Source organism: Dreissena polymorpha, chromosome 16 (genome assembly GCF_020536995.1).
Source record: "Dreissena polymorpha isolate Duluth1 chromosome 16, UMN_Dpol_1.0, whole genome shotgun sequence".
Lineage (NCBI taxonomy): Eukaryota > Metazoa > Mollusca > Bivalvia > Myida > Dreissenidae > Dreissena > Dreissena polymorpha.
In genome coordinates, this window is record NC_068370.1 from 12,704,222 (window position 1) to 12,730,340 (window position 26,119).

Genomic DNA, 26,119 nt, shown 5'->3' on the forward strand with positions numbered 1-26,119 from the left:
GTGTTGCCATCGGTTGCACCAATCGCACTCAACTGCATGCTGGCGGGACCGCACCCCCTGACCGCATCCTATACAAGGATAGGAGGCCATACCACAACACTCAAAAAATTATTGTCAACAAACAAGAAATTAAAACTCGTGAAGAAAAACGTATAATTTACACGATATAAAAACACTATATTTCAAACGCCAAATAAAGTCCGTATACTTTCCAATTTAACGAATAAAAAAGCAACTACTATTATCCACTCTGACACATGAACGGGTTATATTTTTTCTCAATTATTCTGGATATTATATATATCTGGCCGCCATGTAGTTTACAACACCTTCATGACTAATTTGTTACACTTTTAGATGCAAACAGCAAGTTCAAAGAAAATCTTATTTTCTTAAACGGATAATTCCTAGTGATAATCGGCGATAATTATGCCGACTTTGATTACAAAATAAACGACTTTTAATTAAAAAAAAAATGAGGTATCAACTCAAGGAAACATATTGTAACTAACGAACAATTCATATGCGATAATTGGCGATAATTTTGCCGTCTTTGATTACAAAATTAACGGCTTTTAATTCAAAAACTGAAATATCTACTCAAGGAAAAGGAAAATATTGTAGCTAACGAACAATTTTTGCCGACTTTGATTATAAAATTAACGGCTTTTAAGTAGACTAAAAGTTAAAACCAGAATTAATATGACTATTTAATATATATGATAATAAAATATCAGCATAACTATTCAATGATAGTACAAGATATTGTATGGCCTTTTTAGTATACCATGAGGCCTTTTTGGTTCACTTATGCGGCCTTTTTGGGAAGGCCTTTTTGGTAAGGCCTTTTTGGTAAACGGCCTTTCTGGTACTATACCGAGCTGGGAATCCCAAACGGATCAGGAAGTGACGTTGTTTTAATGATTTCATCGCAATAAATGGAACCAAGTCATCGAGCCACTGAATCATAGTTATCTAAGTAAACATACATTGAAACGTTCCTCATTATGTCAATAATCGTATCGTCAGATCATCATTGAACTGAATATATTCCGAATAAAAATTGTCCGTTGGCGTTGATACAAGTGTCCGCCATCTTTCATCGCCAGTTTTGTAAAAATCGTAATGGCCAAAAAGACGTATGATCTATTATTCAAGTTATTACTCATCGGTGATTCTGGAGTTGGAAAAACGTGCCTGTTGTTTAGGTTTTCGGACGATGCCTTTAACACAACGTTTATTTCCACCATAGGTAAGTCGACAGTATGCCCCACCCACCTAGGCTAATAAAGTCTGAGTTCCTGTTCGGTTGCTGGAGGTTTCTGTAAATGACAAGTTCGGTAAATTGATTTATATAGTAAATGCCGTGGAGGTTTCGGTAAATTGGTTTTTATAGAGGTGGTATACCTACAACGAGGTGTTAATGACACCTATTATTGGCTTACAATAACATTAGGGGCATTTATTTGCAAACTGTGGATTAATTTTTAGTTGAGTAAGTAATGCTATGCCTACGGTAAAGAATTAAGGGAAATGAATGAGCTACCTCTGAAAAACGAATTCTGTCAGGAAACTGTAGGTAAATTTACGATTTAAATAACGCAATACTGTTTTTTTTTTATATATAATTGGTGCTTTTATTTAAATAACATAATACAGTACACCAGACAATACCAAACTTCGTCGGACCGGCGGACATATCTGACAGATTATGGCAAGGTCCCATCGATTTTGCAATTCCGTCGGACCAAAATGTCCGACTCCAAAAAATATAATAAATATCTTTAATTCGTCTGATGCTCCGTCGGATTCCAATATTTGCCATCAAAACATGTGGAGCTAAATACGTTAATACCAGTGTCGTTTTTATGTTTTCGATCTATTTGTGTCCTCCAATAAGAATAGCTCGCACATGTTCGGTTATACGCGTTATTTTCCGAAATAACTCGGATCACGCGATACTATATTCGTAAAATATTCTGAACGTAGAGACGGAATTTGCCTAGTGTGTTCCGATGTATCTGAAATACAAACTGTTGCAACTCGGTATATTCCGTGACAGCGTCTGGAAATTTCCAAACGGATATTTATAAAGTACTAGTTCCACGCTCATATGTGCATGTCAATTTGCAAAATGCGAGAGCCAGGACCATGAAGCAAGGTGCTCGCAGAAGTTAAAGGTCAATTGTCTTCAATGTAAACAGCATTGCGAAGCGAAAATAACGTTGACGTATAATTGTTTTCAGGTGATTTCGTTTTCAAAATATTGTTGTCTTCTTTCCAAAAGACTATTTCACAACTAATTGTATTGTCTTTATATTTTGTAGTGTGAGATTTGCGTGATATGCTGAGGTTTCTTACCAAAGTATTACCTGGTACTGATACTATTATATTGAGAATATTGGCAAAACTAATTTGTCGAGACTCAAGTGATTGATCATCTATTAATTGAAGGTACCTCAGATGAGCAGGAGACTGCTGAACCTGATAATGTCGTAGACTTTGACGCAGAAACTCAACAAATCAATTATCAATACTGTAAAGATGACAAGAGTGATTACTGTTCAGACTTTCAGGAGTAAGAAGTCAATGAGAAGAAGATAATCAATTATTTGAATTCCAATCTCTATTCCGATATCTGATAATATCTAGTAACATACTTGTTTTATGATATTCCTAGATAGTACATACTTGATATATGTCATTATGATATAAATAAATACTTTGTGTAACCGTCATTTCATTTTGTGTTTTCTCTCTTTTTGTTTGGTCTGACACACACTCATCCGGTCTGACAGAATTTGTCAATCCGTCAGACCGAATGTCTGACATCAATCTGGAAGTTTGGTATTGTCTGCAGTACACTCCACGCGTTTTCCCCAAAAAACGCGCTCCCTCCGCGTTTTTTTTCTGCTAGCGAGTGTTCACGCGGCGTTGGAAGAGCGAGGTGAACTCGATAAAACGCTCGGCGTTACGCTGCGTTCGCTAATTCCCGCGGCGTGTATTACTTTAGGCTAGTCGGTAAATGCAGACACTTTCCGTTCTTATCAGTGATCGCCGCGCAACGCCGCGTTAGCAGTGTGCTACTGGGCATGCCAAAAAATAAAAACAGTGTTATAATTAATTGTTTAAACACTGTAGTACATGTATAAAAAAGATAATTGTATAGAAAATTAATACGTATAAAAATTATGTTTTTTAATTCACAGGTACGTCTACAATATGAATTAGTCTTATATAATACATTTGACAAATTAATATTTAAATCATAACACATATGACACAAGAATAAATGTTCCGTAAAATTTCCAAATGAGAATAATAATTCGTAATCCGAAACACACTACGATTTTTAATTGTTAACACGACGTTTACAAATGCTTCCAATATACAGTCATGTATATTTCCAGACAAAAGCGCGCGAAAATTATGCTGCAATGTACAAGGTCAAGGTACAATGTATACTCCTGCAAAGCTTGCGTGTATTGATTTTTTTTATACAAACTTTGTAGCGCAGAGAACATTGAATTTTCTTGATTTCGGTTAAAAATTTCTTTGGTATTTATTAACGAAATTATATCGCGAATAAGTTAATATTTTCTCTAAAATAATTTCAAATCGAACACGCCGAATCTTTATCGTTACGGTATTTTAGTAGAGTAATTATTTTAACACTAATTGTATAGTAAACTGATTAAAGAAGACATCTGGGCGGAACTGGATTTTAAGTGTTTGACGTTATGAAAACACGCAAAGCTTGTCTACTGACCTATTGTGTAGACTGCTGTCTGCGGTGTTTTGACAAAAGGGATTAACATGTGTGAATGTCACTCTGCCGATTTGGTCCATAATTACTGATGAACATTGTTTAGAATGTCGACGCAACAAGAATACAACTGTGAATATTAAATGCAATTATCATCTCAATAGTTACCACCTTTTAGCAATCAATGGAATAACCTACAAACAAAGAGAAAATCAATGCATTTGCGAGCAGAGAATTGACTTTGTTCCGACAAACCATTCCTTATGCAGTCGTTGAACGTGTTTACTTGAGTAAGTTATGCCTGTAGACAGGAAGCGGCTTTTCTTTGATTACGTCAAACTGTCAATTCACACAGATTTGCGAGATTTTTAGGGTCCTTGGTCATTTGTATACATGTTCAGTATAGAAAATCACCTGCTAACATGAAAACGTTGGATAAAAATTATCAAAATAAAAACAATGTTGCAAACTGTGTATATATTAATTGGTAAGTATTAGTTAAAAGACGACGTTTTGTGTGTCGTAAATCAACGAGTTTTCTATACAACAACAACTACTTCTACAACCACGTCGGGATCGATCTATCTTGGTTGTTTTTTTAAATTGTAAATATTATACTACATGTATGTACTTGTAATAAATGTAATTTTATTTGAAAATCAGGAAGTCAAACAAAATTAAATTGATCGTTATCTCGTAAAACGCGGAGTTTCCCCCGCGTTGCCAACGCCGAGGGCCGCCGCGTCGGCTTATCAGTTTTGCCGATCGTTAACCGCCGCGTCCAAAATCATGCAAACGCCGCGTATAGCGGGATTTTCTTAATCTCCCTCCAGGTCGAAACCCGCGGAGTATGGAGGGAAATTGGGGAAAACGCGTGGAGTGTACTGTAGTAATAATAAATAATGATTTATGGCGGAATCAATGTAAGATCTTCAATTTAGTTTAATGCTATTTAAAAAAGTTTCTTGTAAAATATGATTTAATAAAAATGATTTCAGTTTAAATATAAAGCGCAATAGTATTTTAGACCACCGATAAATACTCAATTTCTCAATATATAAACATTGGGTAGTTTGCCAACATAATGAATATGAAACCAAAGCTCTTGCCACGTGGAGGCCACCTCTTGTAAGAGCCAAATGTTGAATTTTATATTACATGTTTTATTATTTCTGTCTGGTTGAGAAAAACACAAGAAAAAAACAATATATAAAATCTAATACGTGTACGTAATTAATAAAAAGTAATATAATGATATGCGTTATGTTTTATAATTATGTTAAATGCGCGTGCCATTGAACGTTGAGTTAAGCGAAGAGATACACATAATTGAAAACTGATAAAAATGACATCTAACACAACGCCAGCAGAATGAATACTCTGTGTAATAGCAAGCTGCTGTGATGATCACTATCTTATCAACTTAATACACAGGCACCTGGCTACTGTACTGAAACAATTGGTTTTACGGCCAAAATAACTGATATCGCTTTTAGCCTGAACAAATCCGTTGAATAAAAAAAGGACATATTTGAATATTTCATGTCATTTAAAAAAAATGAGGGAGTAGTCACATATTAATAAGATACATTTATGACACAGTACAATATTAATACGACACATTATTATCATTCAGATTTTCCGCATGCTGATTTAATTTCATTTCTAATAAAAATGAGATACATTTATGACACAGTACAATTTAATGTGACATTTCAACCATATCAGTCATTCACATCGTTCAAAACGCGTCGGCGTCGAGCATGTGGTGGACCGCCGTGGATGGTCCCAGGGCATTGATATGGCTGATGATCCTCAGTAGATCAGTGGTTGTCAGCTTCTCCTCTTCGTAGTCATCCCATGCTTGATATAGTCTGCCGTGTATCGCAACATATTTCTTCCGTCTGATCTTCGTGAGAAGGTGCTCGCTCACCAGCCGTATCTGAAGATCAACTGTCTCAGATTCCTCTCTGAGAAGGTTGGCCAACTTGTACAGACCAAGGTTTGCATTGATGTCACCAGCAGTACTTTTTGTAAACATGATTAAAGAAGGAAAACGTTTGTTTATTTCACAGTTTGAAAGTTACTGATCGTGTATGTAAAAACTCGGCCACCAGTATTAAAGCATGTTCACGATCTAAACATACATATCTAGATTATTTTAAGAATGATACCTTATGTGCTGATCTGATTGCATGAAAAAGAAGCGAGAAATTTATTTATATAAGAAACAAGCATATTTGATCTTAATATTTTAAACCATTGAAAATTCTCATTATATAAACATGAGGTAGTATGCCAACATAATGAATATGTTGCCCAGCTCTTGCCACGTGGAGGCCACCTCTTGTAATAGCCACATTATTTTTTTTTATATCTGATACGCTTTAATTAAGGTTTTTATCAACTAATTGTTTAAAAACATATATAAAATACAAAACGATCATGACCTAAAGATAAACTTTTAATATATAATTTACCTCCCTTGATTAGAATATTAATAGGTTGCAAGCCTGGAAAATTAATATTAACACTTTGCAAACATCTCTAAATTGATAAAATCAACGCCGTACATTTAAACAGATAATTTAATTAGTGCCAAACAACTCAATTAATGTACACGCTTATCGACAAAAGGTGCGATAATCCCTATTTAGACCAATTTACCGAAACCTCCACGGCATTTACTATATAAATCAATTTACCGAACTTGTCATTTACCGAAACCTCCATAACCCTCCTGTACTAGTGGCAGATCTAGAAAATGGAAATTAAATTAACTGTGTTATGAATTACTTCCAACATCAACCACTTAAGTTATAGCACACTGTTAATTCATCAAATGAAATATTTCTGTTATCATATTTCATTCTAGCTAAAGGAACTTTATACTTAAAGAACATGGTTTCAGACAGTGCTTTCCACAGGATTTTTGTCAGGTGCTCCGGGGCTTATAGACGAGTTAATTGTTATTGTTTACATTCGGGATTTTCCGCGCATGCGCACTGACTGGTTGGCAAAAACACAGGTTACAGTAACGTAAAACATGTATAAAGGGCTTTTGTTTAGTCAATAAATTGATAATAAAAACGAAATAAAAATTAAAACTCTTGAAAAAAGTGAAAATATAGCATATTTAGTACCAAATATATGTACATATTGTATATTCACAAATTAAATTTCTTCTTCATAAAAATACGAAGTAGTTATTAGCATAGAGTAAACGTGATTGGAAGACTAAATACTGACAATTCCACAAAACAAAACAATAAATTAGCCGTATTCTTTCTGATAATAAGACTTCAATAAATTATATTTCAACACTTATAAAACATATAATAATTGTATTATAATTTTAAGTGGTGTGGATAGTGTTTTATTTCATGAGCGATCGATAGAGTCAGAGGTGCATTTAATCAATTATAAAACAAAGCCCTAAAAAGCGGAATACAGTACAATTTTTAGCTCATCTATTTTTTGAAAAAAAAAAATGAGCTATTGTCATCACCTTGGCGTCGCCGTCGGCGTTGGCGTCCGGTTAAGTTTTGCGTTTAGGTCCACTTTTCTCAGAAAGTATCAATGCTATTGCATTCAAACTTGGAACACTTACTAACTATCATGAGGGGACTGGGCAGGCAAAGTTAGATAACTCTGGCGTGCATTTTGACAGAATTATGTGCCCTTTTTATACTTAGAAAATTGAAAATTTTGGTTAAGTTTTGCGTTTAGGTCCACTTTTCTCAGTGAGTATCAATGCTATTGCATTCAAACTTGTTACACTTACTTACTATCATGAGGGGACTGTGCAGGCAAAGTAATGTAACTCTGACTGGCATTTTGACAGAATTATGTGCCCTTTTTATACTTAGAAAATTGAAAATTTGATTAAGTTTTGTGTTTAGGTCCACTTTATTCCTACAGTATCAAAGCTATTGCTTTCATACTTGCAACACTTATTAACTATCATAAGGGGACCGTGCAGGCAAAGTTATGTAACTCTGACTGGCATTTGGACGGAATTATGGGCCCTTTATACTTAGAAAATTTAAAATTTGGTTAAGATTTATGTTTTGGTCCACTTTACCCCTAAAGTATCATAGATATTGCTTTCATACTTGGAACACTCAAAAACTATCATAAGGGTACAGTAAAAGGACAAGTTGCATAACTCTGGTTGTCATTGTTACGGAATTATGGCCCTTTTTTGACTTAGTAACTTTTAATATATGGTTAAATTTTGTGTTTCGATCCACTTTACTTCTTAAGTATCAAGGCTATTGCTTTCAAACTTCAAATACTTTCATGCTATCATGAGGTTACTGTACCTGGCAAGTTGAATTTTACCTTGACCTTTGAATGACCTTGACTCTCAAGGTCAAATTATTAAATTTTGCTAAAATTGCCATAACTTCTTTATTTATGATTAGATTTGATTGATACTTTGACGAAACTACTCTTACCTGACATACCACAATATACTCCACCCAAACCGTCCCCCGTGCCCTCCCCCCCCCTCCCCCCCACCTCCCCCCTCCCCCCCCTATTTTTTTTTTTTTAAGATCATCTCACAAATGACCACCTCACCCTCACACTATACCCCCCCCCCACCCCCCCCCCCAATTTTTTTTTTATTTAATTTTTTTTTTTTTTTTTTTTTTTTTTTAAGATCATCTCACAAATTACCACCACACCCTCACACTATACCCCACCCCCCCCCAATTTTTTTTTAAAACGGTTATGTTTGAAATACCGTCCAACCATTGCACCCAAAAATCCCCCCCCCCCATCGCCCTTCCCCCCACCCCCCCCACCCCCCCCCCCCCCCCCCCCCCCGCCCCCGATTTATTTATTTTTTTATATATTTTTTTCGCTTTTTTGGAAGATAATGTAATAAATGTCCACAACCCCACACTATACACCCCTCTTCACTCCACCCCTCCCTCCTTTGTGATTGAAAATGAGAGTCCCTTCACCTTTAAAAAGAATATAGAAGAGCGGTCTGCACCCGCAAGGCGGTGCTCTTGTTAAATATTGTGGTAATTTGAATGAATATAAATTCTATTTACCATACAAACAGAAAAACCTTGCATATTAATTACGCAAATTTAACTGTCTTTGCATGTATATTGAAATCTCTATTAGTAATAAGGAGTGATAAAAATATAGCATTTTATGATAAATGCATATATTTAATTTATCTAACGGCCCCTTTTGTGACTGCTTATGTTCATGATCGTGTTTCGGACCCTGCAGTGTACAATCTTTACACATAATAGCGGAGTTAACTTTTGCCGGTACCTGTTAAATACCTTAATTGCATAGCAGTAAAATTGCACAATATTTAAATGTAAAATTATTAAACAATGTATTATTAAGTTTAACTAGCTAATAAATATATACACTCGTTCCCGTTAATACATTTCCGACAAAAGTCTTCATTTTTGTTAAACTGTTAAAATATTTCATTTAAAAATTACCTTATCAGTATTTTTAGCTTTAAAATGTGGCTTAAATGATTGCTCAATATGCCAAGAGGTGACATTGAGGTATCGTGACTTATGTTAACTGACCAGACACTCGTCTGCAGCATGTGGTTTATGAAGGGGCCCAAGTATAGGTCCCTGGGTTTATGACACCATGTTTTTTTTGTAATTGTCTGGACAGTATCCGATCATAACGAGATAATCAGTTTGTGATAACAAAGGTGCAATTAAACACCGGGATATAAATGCTGCAACAAAGAGTGCCAAAAGTAGTGTGAACAATTAAATAAAACAATTACAATAGAATTTATTGAATGTGTAAGAAGGTAAGTTTTCCAGACACATAAAGGTTCAAATCAGTTACCCTATGTCGCGTACATACAATTGACCTATTCGTTGTTTGTTTTTATCCTTATTTGTTTTCTTTCATTAAATTTAATTTATTCTGAAAGAATTTCAATTTTTAAATTTTTTTAACTAAAAATGGTCGCGATGAAGTGCCAAGTAGAGAGATTTTTGTTTAACCACATACGGAGCTCTTAGATTGTGTTCCACTCCCAAGTTCGTTGTCAGTAAAAACAAATAATAATAACAACAATATAATCGTTCCAAAGATGCATTTCCTTGCATGCTTATGTTTTATTCAGACAAAATTAGTAAAATTATAGTTGATATTGTGCATGATTATCATTAAAAACGAAGATTTCGTCAACCTTTTCTATATGCGCTTATATAAATTGCACCTCTTTTGCCAACCAGTGGGCGGAGTCTAAACTTTGCAGGTGCGTGTGATGTCACCCGTTAACTCGTCTATAGGGGTGGTTCGGAAGGGGTGTCCCCTCCCGACGTTGATTTTTTAATAAATTTAACGTGTCAATTCACGTTCTGTGGTGCGTTATAACTCTAAGAAAAACAGCGTCAAAAGACTTAATTTGGTGCGCTATGACTCTTCAAGAAAATCCCCCAGTCATTAAAAAATATATATAATTTTTTATATTGTTTAATTGTTTTAAAACTTTTCCGCACAGATAGTAAAATCCCGACTCGAACAATTCGCAAATAGTATCCATTTCAACCCGACTCTATTACTGTATACTTACTACTTTTCAAGTTTTTATTTATTACCTGATAATCCCGATTATTCCGTTTTTATAAATTACTTTCTGGTAAATATTTACGATAAAAGCTCTCAATTATTTCTTTAACACAAACCTTGCCATTTTTCTAGAGTATCAAATAAATTTCAAGTGACTATTTATAGATTTGATGAAATATTGCCTTTGAACATGCGTCAATCCCCTGACATGTTGTGTGCTCGTAAAAACGCTCAATACACGCACGCTTTTGCCTTTGTCTGCAAATGACGAGACGTTGTACATGTTGCATAATTTTCGCGCTTTTTTTAATTGAGAAAAAGATTTGACACACAAAATAAATTTGCACTGCTAATTTGAAGCAAGAATATTTTAACGTTGCGGTAACATTTACATTCGGAAGTGTGTTAGGATTAAAAACGCGTTAACATCGACTTACGGGAATGGGTTTTGAATTACATATTTGATTATTCCCATTTGAGATTTCAACAAATATTAACAGTTGCGTTATGAATTCAAAGATAATTTGTTTAAACACTTTACGAGTTGAATAAATGTTTTGACGGAATTATGCATGAAAATCATGTTGTCCACGAGGATAGCGGCCGGTTGCCATCATCAGTCTTCTAAGTATCGATTTTCGGGTGGAACATTTACAACTGTACGTAATTAATTCAAGGAAAATTTATTAAAGCGCATTACGTGTTGAATAAATGTCAGAAAAACGAGGTGAATCAGTTCTATAAATGGACATGATGAAATATACATGTACTGGAATTAAATTGCTATCGCATAATTGTAGCCGGGAGTTATTTGCACAACTAACTCGCTATAAGTAATTAATTGTTCACCACTTGCAATTAATTTCTCGTATTAATTATGAGTCATCGGTAACACTTGTTTACAATAAAAAGGTGTGATGATGATGCCCGAAACCGTCTTTAATTTACTGTACTAGTTACCGGCTTTTTATTACGTAAATGGTACAACTAATTGCTAATCAAGCTGCAATAAACTCTTACTTCGTACCCGACGTCAATCAAAAATAATGGTCCATAGTTAACACCGCCCTCGTAAGCATTTGCGTAACCAATTGGACGATGAACATCGCAGTTTGACGACTGGAAAGTTACCTGATACATCCTTGTCAGCATTTAAATGACTGTGTAATGTGGCTAATACGCGCGTCATGCTATGCTCTTATCAGTGGATTATCCATTACCCCATGTGGTGTTTATGGCGATTAACTTTTACTTTTGAAAGTAGGTACCGAGTGCTCTTTTAAAACGGAATATTGATACACTGATAGAGAAACTTTGATTTTTTTTGACAATCTCCACTTTCTTTGACTGTAAACTCCACTGATCGGAAAATTTCAAGCGCCCCGGGGACTTTGATTTCAAAATTCAAGCACCCTGGCGAGGGATCGTTAAATGGCCTGTGGAAAGCCCTGTTTCATAGATACAGACTTAAGGAAGCCTGAGGCCTGTTCGCTGAAGCGTATCAAAAGTCTACCAGAGTAGAAACATATTTATGTCTATATATTTGTCGCTTATTTTGAACTTCATGGATTTTTGTTATCATTCTTGACATGTGGCAATTTTTTGAGATTCTAAATAAGCAAATGGCATGCATATAAAATAACCATAAAATGTCTCTCTTCTGCTCACAATGCACAGTTAGGGCTCGATTTGTCATTGCCAGCTCAGGTACTACTTACAGTTTGTCAACCAGTTCCGGATAATCAGCAGTTCCGATTAATTTGTATTTAATTTTCCATAATGCCCCAATAAACACAAAATGATAAGTGTCTAAGGTAAACATTACGCTTACTGAATGTAATAAGTCATGTAACTGACATTTTTATACTTTTTTTATACATTTTTTATTTTTTCCATTTTTGTGTTTATTAAGGTGACATACATCAACTGTTAAAATATTAAGTCAACCTTTTTGGTAAAAATAATGTTTTTATCAAATTTTCGAAATTGACATAACAAACACATGTCATTTTCTGAATGTAAAAAGTAGCGTATTAACTGACATTTTGTTAAATTTTCAGGAGAAGCAAAAAAATATTTTATTAAAATAATAAACATTTTTCCCGTATTCAAATTTTCTGATTAGTATTATAATAACACTTGAAAAATGAAACAAAACTCCAAATTGATAAAAAATTATGTCTTTTTTAAAACAATAAAAAATTAAGAAAGGAGCAGTTACCATAATTTCAACACTGAAATATTTTTAGCGCAAAAAATCACGTAAGTGCTCTTACTGTATTTTGGAAAATGTCTGAAAATATGCATTCCTGAACAAGTCACAAAATGTCAGTTACCCTAGTTATTACATTCAGCAGACGATTAGGTCAAGGAATAAATTAACAAAGTTTTAGCAAGAAACCTTTTGTATTATGCTTACAGGGGGGATAAATGCAGCAAAAAGTTAATTGGAACTGATTGAATGAGTTATGTTTTGAAATGTACATATGGATATAGAAGGCTTTATTATTTTCAAATAAACTTTTTGCTGATTGAAAACAAATGCCATGACAATGTTTTGAAATACTAATTCTGTAAGTTGAATGATTTTTTTATTATTTTCCAAAGGGTGAGCTTAAATTGGATATTTTTTACCAAAAAACTGCATATGCCGTCTGGGCTAACCTGTTATCATACAAAATAAATTTTACCCTTTATTTTTACATCTTCTCACATTGAAACGAAATCCCAAAAGAAAATTGTGGTCAAAAGAATTAACGTTTTTTGGCTGGGTGATTCAAAACTGGTTGACTGACTGTACATGTACCTCAGAGACTCTTAAGTATACTAACATGTACCCAGGGTACGGTAAATATACTAAAACGTACCTGGTAATTTATTTAACGTATCCCATAGGTATCAGTGAAAAATGATTTGATAAGAATTAAGATTTTCGAATATTATTTGTGTCCATAATTTAAAATATGAACCTTGACCATTTAGAAAAACCTTGAAACAATAGTTAATAGAAGTGGCACTTTTAAGAAATGCTCCCTTAATTTCTTAACATATTCTTTTTAAGAGCTGCCTATCTTTTCAAATATTTACTTAAAACAAATTAAAGATATTTGAGCAGCATCATGTGACTGAAAATGGCCTTTAGGGCATGTTTGAATAGTGTTGCTTCACTTATGCCTCTGCATCCGTACACTGTGGAGGATATTAGGTAATGAATCTATGAAACATTTCGTGTCTTTGTATCTAGAGCAACACTGGCAGCATATGGCATAGTACCCATTTTTACATAGCATGGTTTATTTGTTACCTCAATTATAACATACTCTTTACAAGTGTTGTCTTTGTTTTATTTTCAGGTATTGACTTCAAAATAAAGACAGTTGAACTTGCTGGGAAAAAGATAAAGTTGCAAATATGGTAAATTGATCATATTGAAATTCAAATTTATCAAATCAGTTATTGATATGAAGCCTTAAATAGGTTTTTAAGGTAGCCGTGAAACTGAAAGATACATATATACCTAGGCTATTTGTGTATAAAAATTGCTTGCATACGAATGGTGAAAATGATATTCATTTTATGAATCTGTTACTATAATCAGTATTATCTAAATGGATTAAGGTAACTCTTGCTTGGAAATAGAGATTGACATTTTTGATGTTAAGTTAGGATAACCCTATAACATACAACTTATTTTGCATTTCCTACATGTTTAAGACCATGATGAATTCATGAGTTGTCTTGAGTAGCCTTTGGCATCCATAGCTTCAGTCATTTTTCTTGAATGAAGGAACTTAGATGTATGCTTTATAATTTTGCAACGAAATAATTCCGTGATAAAAAACAAAACCACTTGTTCCTAGTTGTGCAGATTTTTAGCTCGGCTGTTTTCTGATAAAACCCGAGGTATTGTCATAGCCAGCGTGTCGTGTCCGCTGTCAGCGTCGTGCTAAAACCTTAACATTTTGTCAAGGTTTTGAACATTGGCTCTAAAATCAAAGTGCTTCATATGTAGCTGCACCTTGATGAGTTCTACATGCCTCACCCATTTTTGGGTCATTAGGTCAAAGGTCCAGGTCACTGTGACCTCTAAAAAAAAATAATCTGACAAGCTTTCATCTATTCAAAGCCCGCAGCCGAGCGTGGCACCCATTATGCGGTGCTCTTGTGGCAGATAAGTGTTTGACCATATATAAAAGCAAAAACCTTTAGCATCTTTTTAATTAATGGTTAATTTACATATTTTCTGATTTAATTGAGCATTTATCTACAAATCTAAGAAAATCTGCATATTAATTCGTAAATGACGGAATTAAAAAACTTGCAAGTGCGTGAGAAATGTACTTGTGTTATAGGGATACTGCTGGACAGGAGAGGTTTCACACCATCACCACGTCCTACTACCGTGGGGCCATGGGCATCATGCTTGTCTATGATATCACAAACGCACGCACCTTTGACAACATCTCAAAGTGGTTGCGCAATATTGATGAGGTAAGACTCTTAGCTGAAAGAATGTATGACCAATTTCATTAACCATTTAAGCTAATAAAAGGAGGATTCCTTTTTATGTCCCCCACCACTATAGTGGGGGACATATTGTTTTTGCCCTGTCTGTTCGTTTGTTTGTTTGCCCCCACTTTAACATTTGCAATATTGAAGATAGCAATTTCATATTTGGCATGCATGTGTGTCTCATGGAGCTGCACATTTTGAGTGGTGAAAGGTCAAGGTCATCCTTCCAGGTCAAAGGTCAAATATATGGGTCAAAATCGCTCATTTAATGTACACTTTTGCAATATTGAAGCTAGCAACTTGATATTTGGCATGCATGTGTATCTCATTGAGCTTTACATTTTGAGTGGTGAAAGGTCAAGGTCATCCTTCAAGGTCAAAGGTCATATATATGGGGACATTGTGTTTCACAAGCACATCGCTTGTTTTACAAGCAATTGTTTACAGTTAAACTTCTTAAATTAAGGTTGTGGATAAAGAAAATGCTGCATACTATTCGTTTTACAATAAAAATTAAACAGATTATAGGTACGAAAGAACATGCACAACAAACTCATTAAAAATAAAACAACCTGGTAGAAAATGGAAACCAGTCATTGTTACCTGTGTATGACACATTTTTGTTTGTTTTGCATGAGTAAACATGAGGAATTGTGCTAAGAATAGAATGGCAGTAAAATTATGCAAGGCAAACCATGTAAGACCTTTATAAAATACTCTATTAATAACATTTTGGAAATGACTCTTATTGGTTAATTTATTCAAATTTCTTTGGTCTTGTTACCAAACAAAATATGAAAATAAATCCGCTTGTGAATCAGTGAAATGGTAACACGTTTTTAGCTCATCTATTTTTTGGAAAAAATTATGAGCTATTGTCATCACCTTGGCGTCGGCGTCGGCCTCCGGTTAAGTTTTGCGTTTAGGTCCACTTTTCTCATAAAGTTTCAATGCATTCAAACTTGGTACACTTACTTACTATCATGAGGGGACTGGGTAGGCAAAATTAGATAACTCTGGCTTGCATTTTGACAGAATTATGTGCCCTTTTTATACTTAGAGAATTGAACATTTTGGTTAAGTTTTGTGTTTAGGTCCATTTTATTCCTTAAGTATCAAAGCTAGTGCTTTCATATTGGCAACACTTACTAACTATCATAAAGGGACTGTGCAGGCAAAGTTATGTTACTCTGACTGGCACTTTGACAGAATTATGTGCCCTTTTTATACTTAAAAAATTTGGTTAAGTTCTGTGTTCAGGGCCCTCTCTTGCCGCTAGGGGAAGCCACCCACAGCCCTCATGAGGGGGAATTTTGCGTCGTTTTGGGCGAAAAGAGGAATTTTACAAGATCTTTTCAACAATCATTCAACACCTAGTATTGCTATATTTTAATGTGATTTACATAAATATACATTTAATCAAAGGTTTGTAGCACCATACCAGCTGGCAACATAGGTATTAAAGGTAAAAATTAAAAAAAAAAAAAAAAAAAATTTTTTTTAGGAAGAATTTTTAGCTGAAAAAGGGGAAAAAAGTATACTTTTTTATGGGGGAAGCCGCCGATATTCGGCGGTAAAAACATTTACTAACTAACTAACTAAATAAATACTTGCAACACTTACTAACTATCATAAGGGGACTGTGCAGGCAAAGTTATGTAACTCTGACTGGCATTTTGACGGAATTATGGACCCTTTATACTTAGAAAATTGAAAATTTTGTTAAGTTTTGTGTTTCGGTCCACTTTACCCCTTAAGTATCATAGATATTGCTTTCATACTTGGAACACTTGCAAACTATCATAAGGGGGCAGTAAAGGACAAGTTGCATAACTCTGGTTGTCATTTTTACAGAATTATGGCCCTTTTTTGACTCAGTAACTTTGAATATATGGTAAAATTTTGTGTTTAGATCCACTTTACTTCTCAAGTATCAAGGCTATTGCTTTCAAACTTCAAATACTTTCATGCTATCATGAGGATTCTGTACCTGGCAAGTTGAATTTTACCTTGACCTTTGAATGACCTTGACTCTCAAGGTCTAATTATTAAATTTTGCTAAAATTGTCATAACTTTTCTATTTATGATTAGATTTGATTGATACTTTGACAAAACAACTCTTACCTGACATACCACTATAGACTTCACCCAAACCATCCCCCACGCCCCCCGAATCCCCCCCCCTCATTTTTTTTTTAAAGATCATCTTATAAATGACCACCACACCCGCGCACTATAACCCCCCATCCCCCCCAATTTTTTTTTGAAACATTGTTAAAAAACACAAATATTTATTTTAATTATTTTATTTTTCGAAGAAAAGGGGGCATATAGTGATGGGACTGTCCGTCTGTCTGTCCGTCTTTCCGTCACACTTTGCATTTAGGTTTCGAAAAATGCTCATAACTTCTATGTCCCTTGAGATATAACCTTCATATTTGGTATGCATGTGTATATGGACAAGGCCTTTCCATACGCACAATTTTTTTTACCCCTGTGACCTTGACCTTGATCTTAGGGTCCGCGTTTAGGTTTCGAAATCTGCGTTAAGGTTTCAAAAAATTCTCATAACTTCTATGTCCATTGAGATATAACCTTCATATTTGGTATGCATGTGTATATGGTCAAGGCCTTTCCATACGCACACAAATTTTGACCCCTTTGACCTTGACCTTGAAGTTAGGGTCCGCGTTTAGGTTTCGAAATCTGCGTTTAGCTTTCGAAAAATGCTCATAACTTCTATGTCCCTTCAGATATAACCTTCATATTTGGTATGCATGTGTAAATGGACAAGGCCTTTCCATACGCACACAAATTTTGACCCCTGTGACCTTGACCTTGAACTTAGGGTCTGCGTTTAGGTTTCGAAATCTGCGTTTAAGTTTCGAAAAAAGCTCATAACTTCTATCAAGTGTTTATAGGGGGCATATGTCATCCTGTGGTGACTGCTTTTGTTTCCAATGTTGTCATTCTAGAGTTTGAAATTGGGTCATTTTGGTTCAATAGTTAAGGTCACTCTGCCAAATTAAAGAAAATACAAGTGAAAACTTTTGAGGTCACATTATTGCCCAATCTTCTAGAAACGCTTTCAAAACATTTGTCAACGGGGTATATATCTTGGCCACGTTAGAAACAGGGTTGTGTGGCATAAAAACTAGGTCACAAAGTTTAAGCAAAAACTTGTGAATACTCTAGAGGCAAGATTTATGGCCCCATGCTTATGAAACTAGGTGAGAAGATTGGTTCAAATCAGGTTCAAGTGTGACCAGAAACTGGGTCAACTAAAATAAAAAACAATTAAAAGTGTGTGAAAACATTAGAATTCACATATTTTGGCCCAATCTTCATTGAGCTTAGAACATTGGTCCCAATGACATCTCAAATGAGTTCGAAACTGGGTCATGTAAGATCAAAAATTAGGTCTCGCTGTCAAAGTAAAGAAAAGCTTACATACACTCTAGAAACCAAATTTGTTTGATAAATTTTCATTAAATTTTATTTGATAGTTTGTTCTAATTTTTCTCTGAAGAGTGAGATATGAGGCAGGGCCATTTTGCTTAAGTGGCTAAAGTTAAATCAGTTAAACACCCAAGAATCACATTTTTCCCACACATTGTGATACTTCCTAAGAACATTTGGGCTTGATTGTGGTTCAAAAACATGGCTGCCAGATGTTGGGCAGTTTTCTTTTGTGAAACCTTTGAATACTCACTACCTTAAACAGTTATGTTCTTTATTGTCTCAGGTAAGTGGTTTGGTCCTTTTGTCTCTGTCCAGCTTTTGCAAAGCGTTTTCATACATAGATGACAAATCTATATCGTAAAAAATCTGTGTTAGTCAAATGAAAGTCACTTATGTTTATTGAAGATTTTATGAAATATGTTAATGATTTCATTTTACATGTGTTGTATGATATATTTAATTATTATGTTTTCAACTGCTGCTAATAGTCTTCATCTTTGTCTGAGCTCTTATGAACACTTTGGGCTTTTATTTTTTGCCATTATGACATTTTAACATTTACTTCCTTTAGCATGCAAATGAAGATGTGGAGAAGATGATATTGGGGAACAAATGTGATATGGAAGACAAGAGACAAATCTCCAAAGAGAAAGGAGAAGTAGTATGTACTTGTTGATATTGATTCTATTAGAATTATTTTATAGCACTAGTTAGGCCAGGAATTATAGAGGATTTACAAAATCTATATGTATACATATATTGGTTTTTATCAGAAAAGTTGTGTATATAGTTTAAACCATGCACTTGTTGTGTTCTTTTAGTATTGTAAAGACCTGTAAATTATGCTTGATTCGGTAAAGCTCCAGAGGTTCATTAAGACACTTTTGAGTCTATTTCAGTTTTTTATGTCATATTCCTTAAGGGTGAAAGTATCATTAGTATTTAAATGCAATGGATAATCAATTTTATTTCTCTTTCTAGTGGTCATCAAAATTTAAAAATGTTTATGTTTTGTGATTTTAGATTGGCCGGGAACACAATATTCCATTTTTAGAAACCAGTGCAAAGGCTAATATTAACGTAGAAAAGGCATTTATGGATTTAGCAGCAGCCATATTAAAAAAGGTAATTTTTCAGTTAAATAAATGTTGCACCTTATGTGATATGTTTATTGTGCAATTATTTATGTTGGTCTTTAAGGAAGTAGGGTTATATTGATAATAATTTGATTTGCACACTTCAGTATGTCTGTAGAACATTTCAATTAAGCTTGACTAAATACCTATATGTTTTTTAAATTTCTCTTTCAACTGTATGTTATTGAAATTCTGTTGGGAAATTTTTAATTTTGGTAAGCCTGAAGACTGTACGTTCTCTACTGAGTGAATTTTGTTGTATCTTCACTGCCTTGATCCAAGTTTTATTATTTTCCAGATTGTGTTGTATGTATACTAGTATTCCTGTTATCTATAGACAAATGGTCTTCTGCATGAAATAAAAGCCAATCAGCTGTTACCGCGTCTTCCACTTCTGATGTTTCTGTTGTATCATGATTCCTATAGTGAAGAATGTTAACCATGTGTTTCAAATGTGTTACAGACTCCAGGTCGCGACCCCCAGCAATTGGGAGGCCTAGATGTTCACAAGACTCAAGACACGGGTAGCAGAAGGTGCTGCTAACTGACTAGTGTAGAGACATTTCTTATAACTTTTTCATCATTTGGTGTCATTAACTGCTTGCTGCTTCATCACTGGTGGTGCTTTCATGGTGTTCTCATAATGTGTGTTCCATTGATGTTAATAACAAAGAAAATGAATGATGAAACATTTGCCTAAAGATGCATGCTTGTAAACATTATTTTTGATCCCCTTTAGGCCTTTTTTCACTACTGGGGAAGGGGGTAAGGGCCTGATACTACAGCAGGTAAAGTTTTTTTCGGTGGGTAAATACTCATTTAAAGGCAAATTGTTATCAAATTACTATGTTCTTACACTTGAAGATTAAACAAACATTGTTGCTTTTAAATTTTGTTCTTAACCTGGGTTACATTATTTGTGCAACAACAGCCTCAGTTTCGCTAGATACTAGACACCTGGGCAATCTGTATTTCTACATTTCTTATTTAGCTTTTTTATGTTGGAAATCCTTAAGTCTATAGCAGAAATTTTAATCATAAAATCTAGAAGCCATACTTCATTAAATTTTTTAATGAGGACCTTGAACCTACAATTTGTGGGCTGTTTCATGTGTTTCAAATTGGAAAAAATGCATGCAAGTCATTTAAGTTATTGGTAGTTTGATTTTTTTGAGCTGATAATGAAGTCATTATTTTTTTTTATTGAAAGTTCCAACAGAAACAAACATTATCCAATACTTACATAACAGATATAAACCTAACCCGACGGGATTGATGACTGTATACCTTCATTTTCAGACTATCCATTGCCTGCTAATCCAGTATAATCACCATTTCTATAATTCAAAAGCAAAATATTTGCAATATTGATGATAAATGTGTTAAAGGATTTCATAAAGACAAACTTCTTCATTTAAATTAAGTATATTACTACAGTGAATTGTGGTTCGGGTGTATGCATAAATAAAGTAACGGTGTTTGCGAATTGAAATAAACAACCATATTTACAATTCAGATTGAATTAATTAATTTTGCTGGGGCAAGTCGTCTCAGTACATCTTTGGGTGTTAGATAAAAAACACTTGCCCCTTGTTGGATTGCTATGTGTCTCATATTTGAAAATAATGAAGATGGCAGAAATTAATAAAAGATTGTCTGACAACTCTATTACATTATTGTCCAAGTAAAGTTTGTGTGTTTTTTTTATTGATAGTAATGTTTTTGATTGTTGTTTCGAATACTGTAATGCTTTTTTTGGTCTATATGCAGTTATGTATGAAACTGTGATTTTTTAAAATGCTTATAAAATGGATTTCTTTAAAATTTTAGAGAGTTATGTTCATTTATGTTATAAAAAACTTTTGTTAGTATTTTTGGAAATGTCTTGTTTCTCACTCATTGTGGGTAAAAAAAGAATGATAGTCCAGTTTCTTTCATAAGGAGTCGGATAAGTATTATTGTTTCAAACATTTTTCAATCTTGATTTATTTGCCACATTTTAGTATTTCTTCTTTAGTACAACTAAATTTTTCCCAAAGTTATATTTGTTTATTTATTCTTTTCTGGTTTCGGGAAATTGTTAGATTACTTATTTTTTTTTATTGAATGTTAAATTAATTGCTTTCATTAATTCCCTATCACATAACTAAATTGTAAGAAAGTACTTTCTTGCTGTTAAGTTATGTGATAAGGAGTAAAACATAAGGCAGCCAAAGAGCAACAATAAGGATTTTGCTAAAATTAAGTATTGCCACATGATTTGAATGTAATTTAGCATGGTGTGATATAATGGAGTGCTTTAAATGATGTCATCCCATTTGTAATTATCAGTTTTGGACCGTTTGATTATGGTCATTGACCAATCTTTACCCATTAACTCCTGAAACGTTTGAGTATCCATATTAAAATTGAGGCGGGCCGTGAGGAAACTGGGCTTAATGCATGTGCATAAAGTATCCTCCCAGATTAGCTAGTGCAGTCTGCACAGGCTTATCAGGGACGACTCTTTCCGTTTTGATTGAATATTTTGTCCTTTATTTTGCAATTGATTGTTATCTGTTGCTCTGTTGAGGATCTAAATTCCACTACAACAGAATACATTTAACGGCAACTATGGTAAATGAAATTGTTTTTCTTGGATTGGCATCTTGCGTTATGTGATGATTGGTATATTTTGATGCATTCACTCGAGATATTTTTTTCTTAAAAAACTTGACCAATAAAGAATTTTGCCTTTGGCAATAAAAACCATTTTAAAAATCAGCTTCTCTTTTCACTTATTTTTTGTGTCCTTACAATTCATTTTACTTTTGAGTGCATTCTAAGATGCAAGTGTTATAATATTTTCATAACAAGTAAGTGAGAAATATGTGAGAAATATGATGTAATTAATTCAAATTGTGTTTTTTCTATGTTATGAAATGTTAAGTGTAATTGACACTAAGTAAAGACATTCTGGGTATTATGATTTGATTTTTTTTCAATACCGCTGGTGAATTTGTCATGGTGCAATGTACAATGGTAGATGTATGTAAGAAAGTAAACTAACACATTTTATTGCTTTCATTTTGCATCACTGTCCCACAGGCATGTGTGAATATAGTTAGACTATGTTTTGACTCAAACAGTCTGAAATATGATAACCTCTTTAATATTTGTTAACAGGATACAATGACTTAAAAATTAAAAAAGGTATTGAATTACCATTCAGGAAAAATGTGATGATACAAATTATATCTTTCTCATCATTAAGTAACTTGTGTTATTTCAATTATGAAATGTCACGAGATAAATTTATGTTATATTGCCTTTTTGGTAAGAAATACATCTATAAGAATATGCTAGCAAAATATAAAAGTTTACAGGGTAATAAGTGTTATGTAAAAACAATCTGTCAAGTAAACAGTCAATTACACAGATGCTGTTTGATTACAGATAAAATTAAACAGAAACATGTCATCTGTATGAATACATTTGTGATACACTTGGAACAAAATGGTGCATTTGATCTGAACAAACTGGTGCATTTCTGTTTCGTTTACTCCAGTTGGATTATTATAACTTGGATAGTTAAGCAGCATAAGTCATGTATACAAGCATATTGTTATCTAATCAGAATGAGTTATATTCCGTCTCACATTTTTATTTTGTTAAAGATGTCCATCTTTTTGAGTGTAAAATTTCATTGTTCATATATGCTAAGTGTATATATTCTAGGACACTTCTATATGTTTGTGAAAGTCCACATTTGTCAGAAAGTGAAATTTTAAAAGGTTCATTTATCAAATGATGTTAATTTACATATAAATTACTATACTATTATTTATCCTTTACTTAATTATGTTTAAAATAACAAATATATACAAAATTTAAACACCAATATTGGTATGTCTTTACTAAGATTTTTTATTGGGTTTAATACAGTATGATTTATGTGCATTTTGTATGGAATAATGTGATTTGTTTATTTAGACAATTTTTATACGCCCGTATAAAATACGGGACGTATTATGTGAAACCCCTTGGCGGGCGGGCGGCGGGCGGAAGGCATCACTTTGTCCGGACTCTAATTCAAATTGTATTCATCCGATCTTCACCAAACTTGGTCAGCAGTTGCATCTAGTTGATATCTAGGCCAAGTTCGAATATGGGTCATGCCGGGTCAAAAACTAGGTCATAGGGTCAATAAGTGCATTTTCAAAGGGGCCACTTTGTCCGGACTCTATTTCAAATTGTATTCATCCGATCTTCACCAAACTTGGTCAGCAGTTGCATCTAGTTGATATATAGGCCAAGTTCGAATATGGGTCATGCCGGGTCAAAAACTAGGTCATAGGGTCAATTAGTGCATTTTCAACGGCGCCACTTTGTCCGGACTCTAATTCAAATTGTATTCATCCGATCTTCACCAAACTTGGTCAGTAGTTGCATCTAGTTGATATCTAGGTAATACACCTCATTTACATTTATCATCCGCTGAACACTTATCGAACTTGATAGCAATAAAAACCGCTATAAGCATCTTATAAAGGTGAATTACAGACAGCCTTGGTATTCATGCTGATATAAAATGTAAAAGCAAACAGTATTTAAACATTCAAACCAAATATTTATTTCAGTTTTTAGGGAACTAATTTCAAGATAAGTAATATCAGTACAGGAAATACTGCCATTCTATACCTATGTAGGTCTAAACAATTATGATTTAAATATTGTGTTTTAGAGAACAAATGAGACTAAGTGTACACTTATTGATATCAATGCATATATATGAATATATCAGTTATATAAGTTGTTGTTGTTTTTTTTGCTTATTTCCAAAACAAATACATCAATCATCAGTGTATCATCTCCAATGGCACACGAATCGGGCGTATATTGCTCCGTCATGCGGCGCTCTTGTTTAATTCTGGTATTTCTTAAAGTTTTTTGTTAAGTGAGCTTTCACATATGTTAGTATGGCTCGTAAAAGCAAAAACAATTCACAAACACCTGTATAAATGTTAGATGTACTGTGTAAATGTATGTAGTTTTATGTGTAATTTTGCCATTGGTTGTGAAATTGGATTATTTAAGTGTTATAATCATAGACAAAGAAAGATCAGGAATACACATTATTTTACTGAGTATTGAGCATACAATCGCTTGGTTATATTGAACTAAAAATGAAGCTGAAACAAGTATTTACCAGTACCACATGTGTGTATTGTATGTATGTCAGTCATAAGTTTTGGATCAAGCTTTCGTAGAACAAAAGAATGGCTTATTGTTAACCCTCATGTGTCAATTTAAACCATATCAAACGATGGGCTAATTATGCAGACAATTAAGATACCTTGGAGTTGAACAATATTTTTTTAATTGCCTTTGAAATGTCTCAAGAAGTTGATTTAATGTGTTTAAGAACATGGTAAAGCTTGTTTAATAATTAATGGCTTTATTGACAACGGGCTGGATTTGTTGCTGATAGGCATTTGGTTTTGCAAAATGGAGTTAAATATGTAATACTTGGGAAGGTATTTTTAGAAATGGCTTTGTTAACACAAAGCAATATTCACAAAATGTGTTTATGTTTGATTGTCAACTAAAAGAACTGTTCTTGTTATAATGTAATTCATAAAACATGTATTTTGTGTATGTTATCTTCTTATATTGTGTACGTGCTTTTATAGTCAAATAATACCATTACATGTAGTGAAATAAGTGTATTATTAATAATTATTTTTTTCACTAACGTCATATCTAAGTTTATTAATACTACAGGTATATTTCTACTTGATAATCTTAAATTCAACATTGTTCAGTAAATATAAATCAGACAATAGTACTGCTTTGGTATTTAATCGATGTTGTATTATATCTTGATAAACTTGGAATCGACAGGACTACGAAATACGCTCAGAGAACACACATAAGTTAACATTTGTGATACAAATTCAAATACAAATGTGAGTTGTAGATTAATGGTCAAACACAATAATAGAAGAGAAAAGAACCCTGTCAGGAGCATATTTTTGCCATCATTAAAGGACTCTCAAATAACAACCGAAATGCTAAGCATGGCAGAAAGGTGTTGCAAACAACAACTATTGATTTAAGCTTGCAGAAAAACGTGAATGTAGAGACTCTACGTTACGCAAGAGACTAGGCTGCATGGAGTGGGTCATGCGTGTCATAAGAACGATAGAGTGGGTCATGCGTTTCATAAGGAATAGGTATCGTTCACATAAAGTTGGACATTATTTTTATTATAAAATGTTGCTTGTTTCTAGTGTCCGATATGATGTCCAACGTTGTAGGCCTACGTAGCGATTTGCTTGTAAATTATGAAAGCTATATTGGTTTAGGTTGAAACATTAGTTCGGTGCTTATTTTGATAGCTCCGTCAAAGTAAATTTTTCTAAATTGCAAACGTGATGCTTTAACCTTTCTTGAAGTTAGTCGGCGATGCATTTTTATTTGCGAACCCTTAAAATAAGAAAAAAATATTGTTGTGACCTAAATACCATTTGATGAAAAACAATATGTGATTTTCGATATAAAGTGCATAAAATGCAACTTTCAGTTCATGGTGTGTCACTTCACTTGTTTTCCTTTATATTTATATTTTTATTTGCATGTCTGTCAACATATGTATTAGTATAATAAACAAAATAAGAACAA

General features: G+C 33.7%; 1 protein-coding gene across 1 annotated transcript; it reads left to right on the forward strand.

The window, feature by feature from the left end:
• Positions 1–886: 886 nt before the first annotated feature.
• LOC127862204 (ras-related protein Rab-10-like) lies at positions 887–26,119 on the forward strand. The gene is made up of 6 exons (XM_052401214.1): positions 887–1,252; positions 13,699–13,759; positions 14,698–14,836; positions 18,892–18,981; positions 19,344–19,445; positions 19,920–26,119. Exons 1-6 carry the CDS (start codon positions 1,126–1,128, stop codon positions 19,998–20,000), a joined length of 600 nt encoding a protein of 199 aa, XP_052257174.1. The 5' UTR covers positions 887–1,125; the 3' UTR covers positions 20,001–26,119.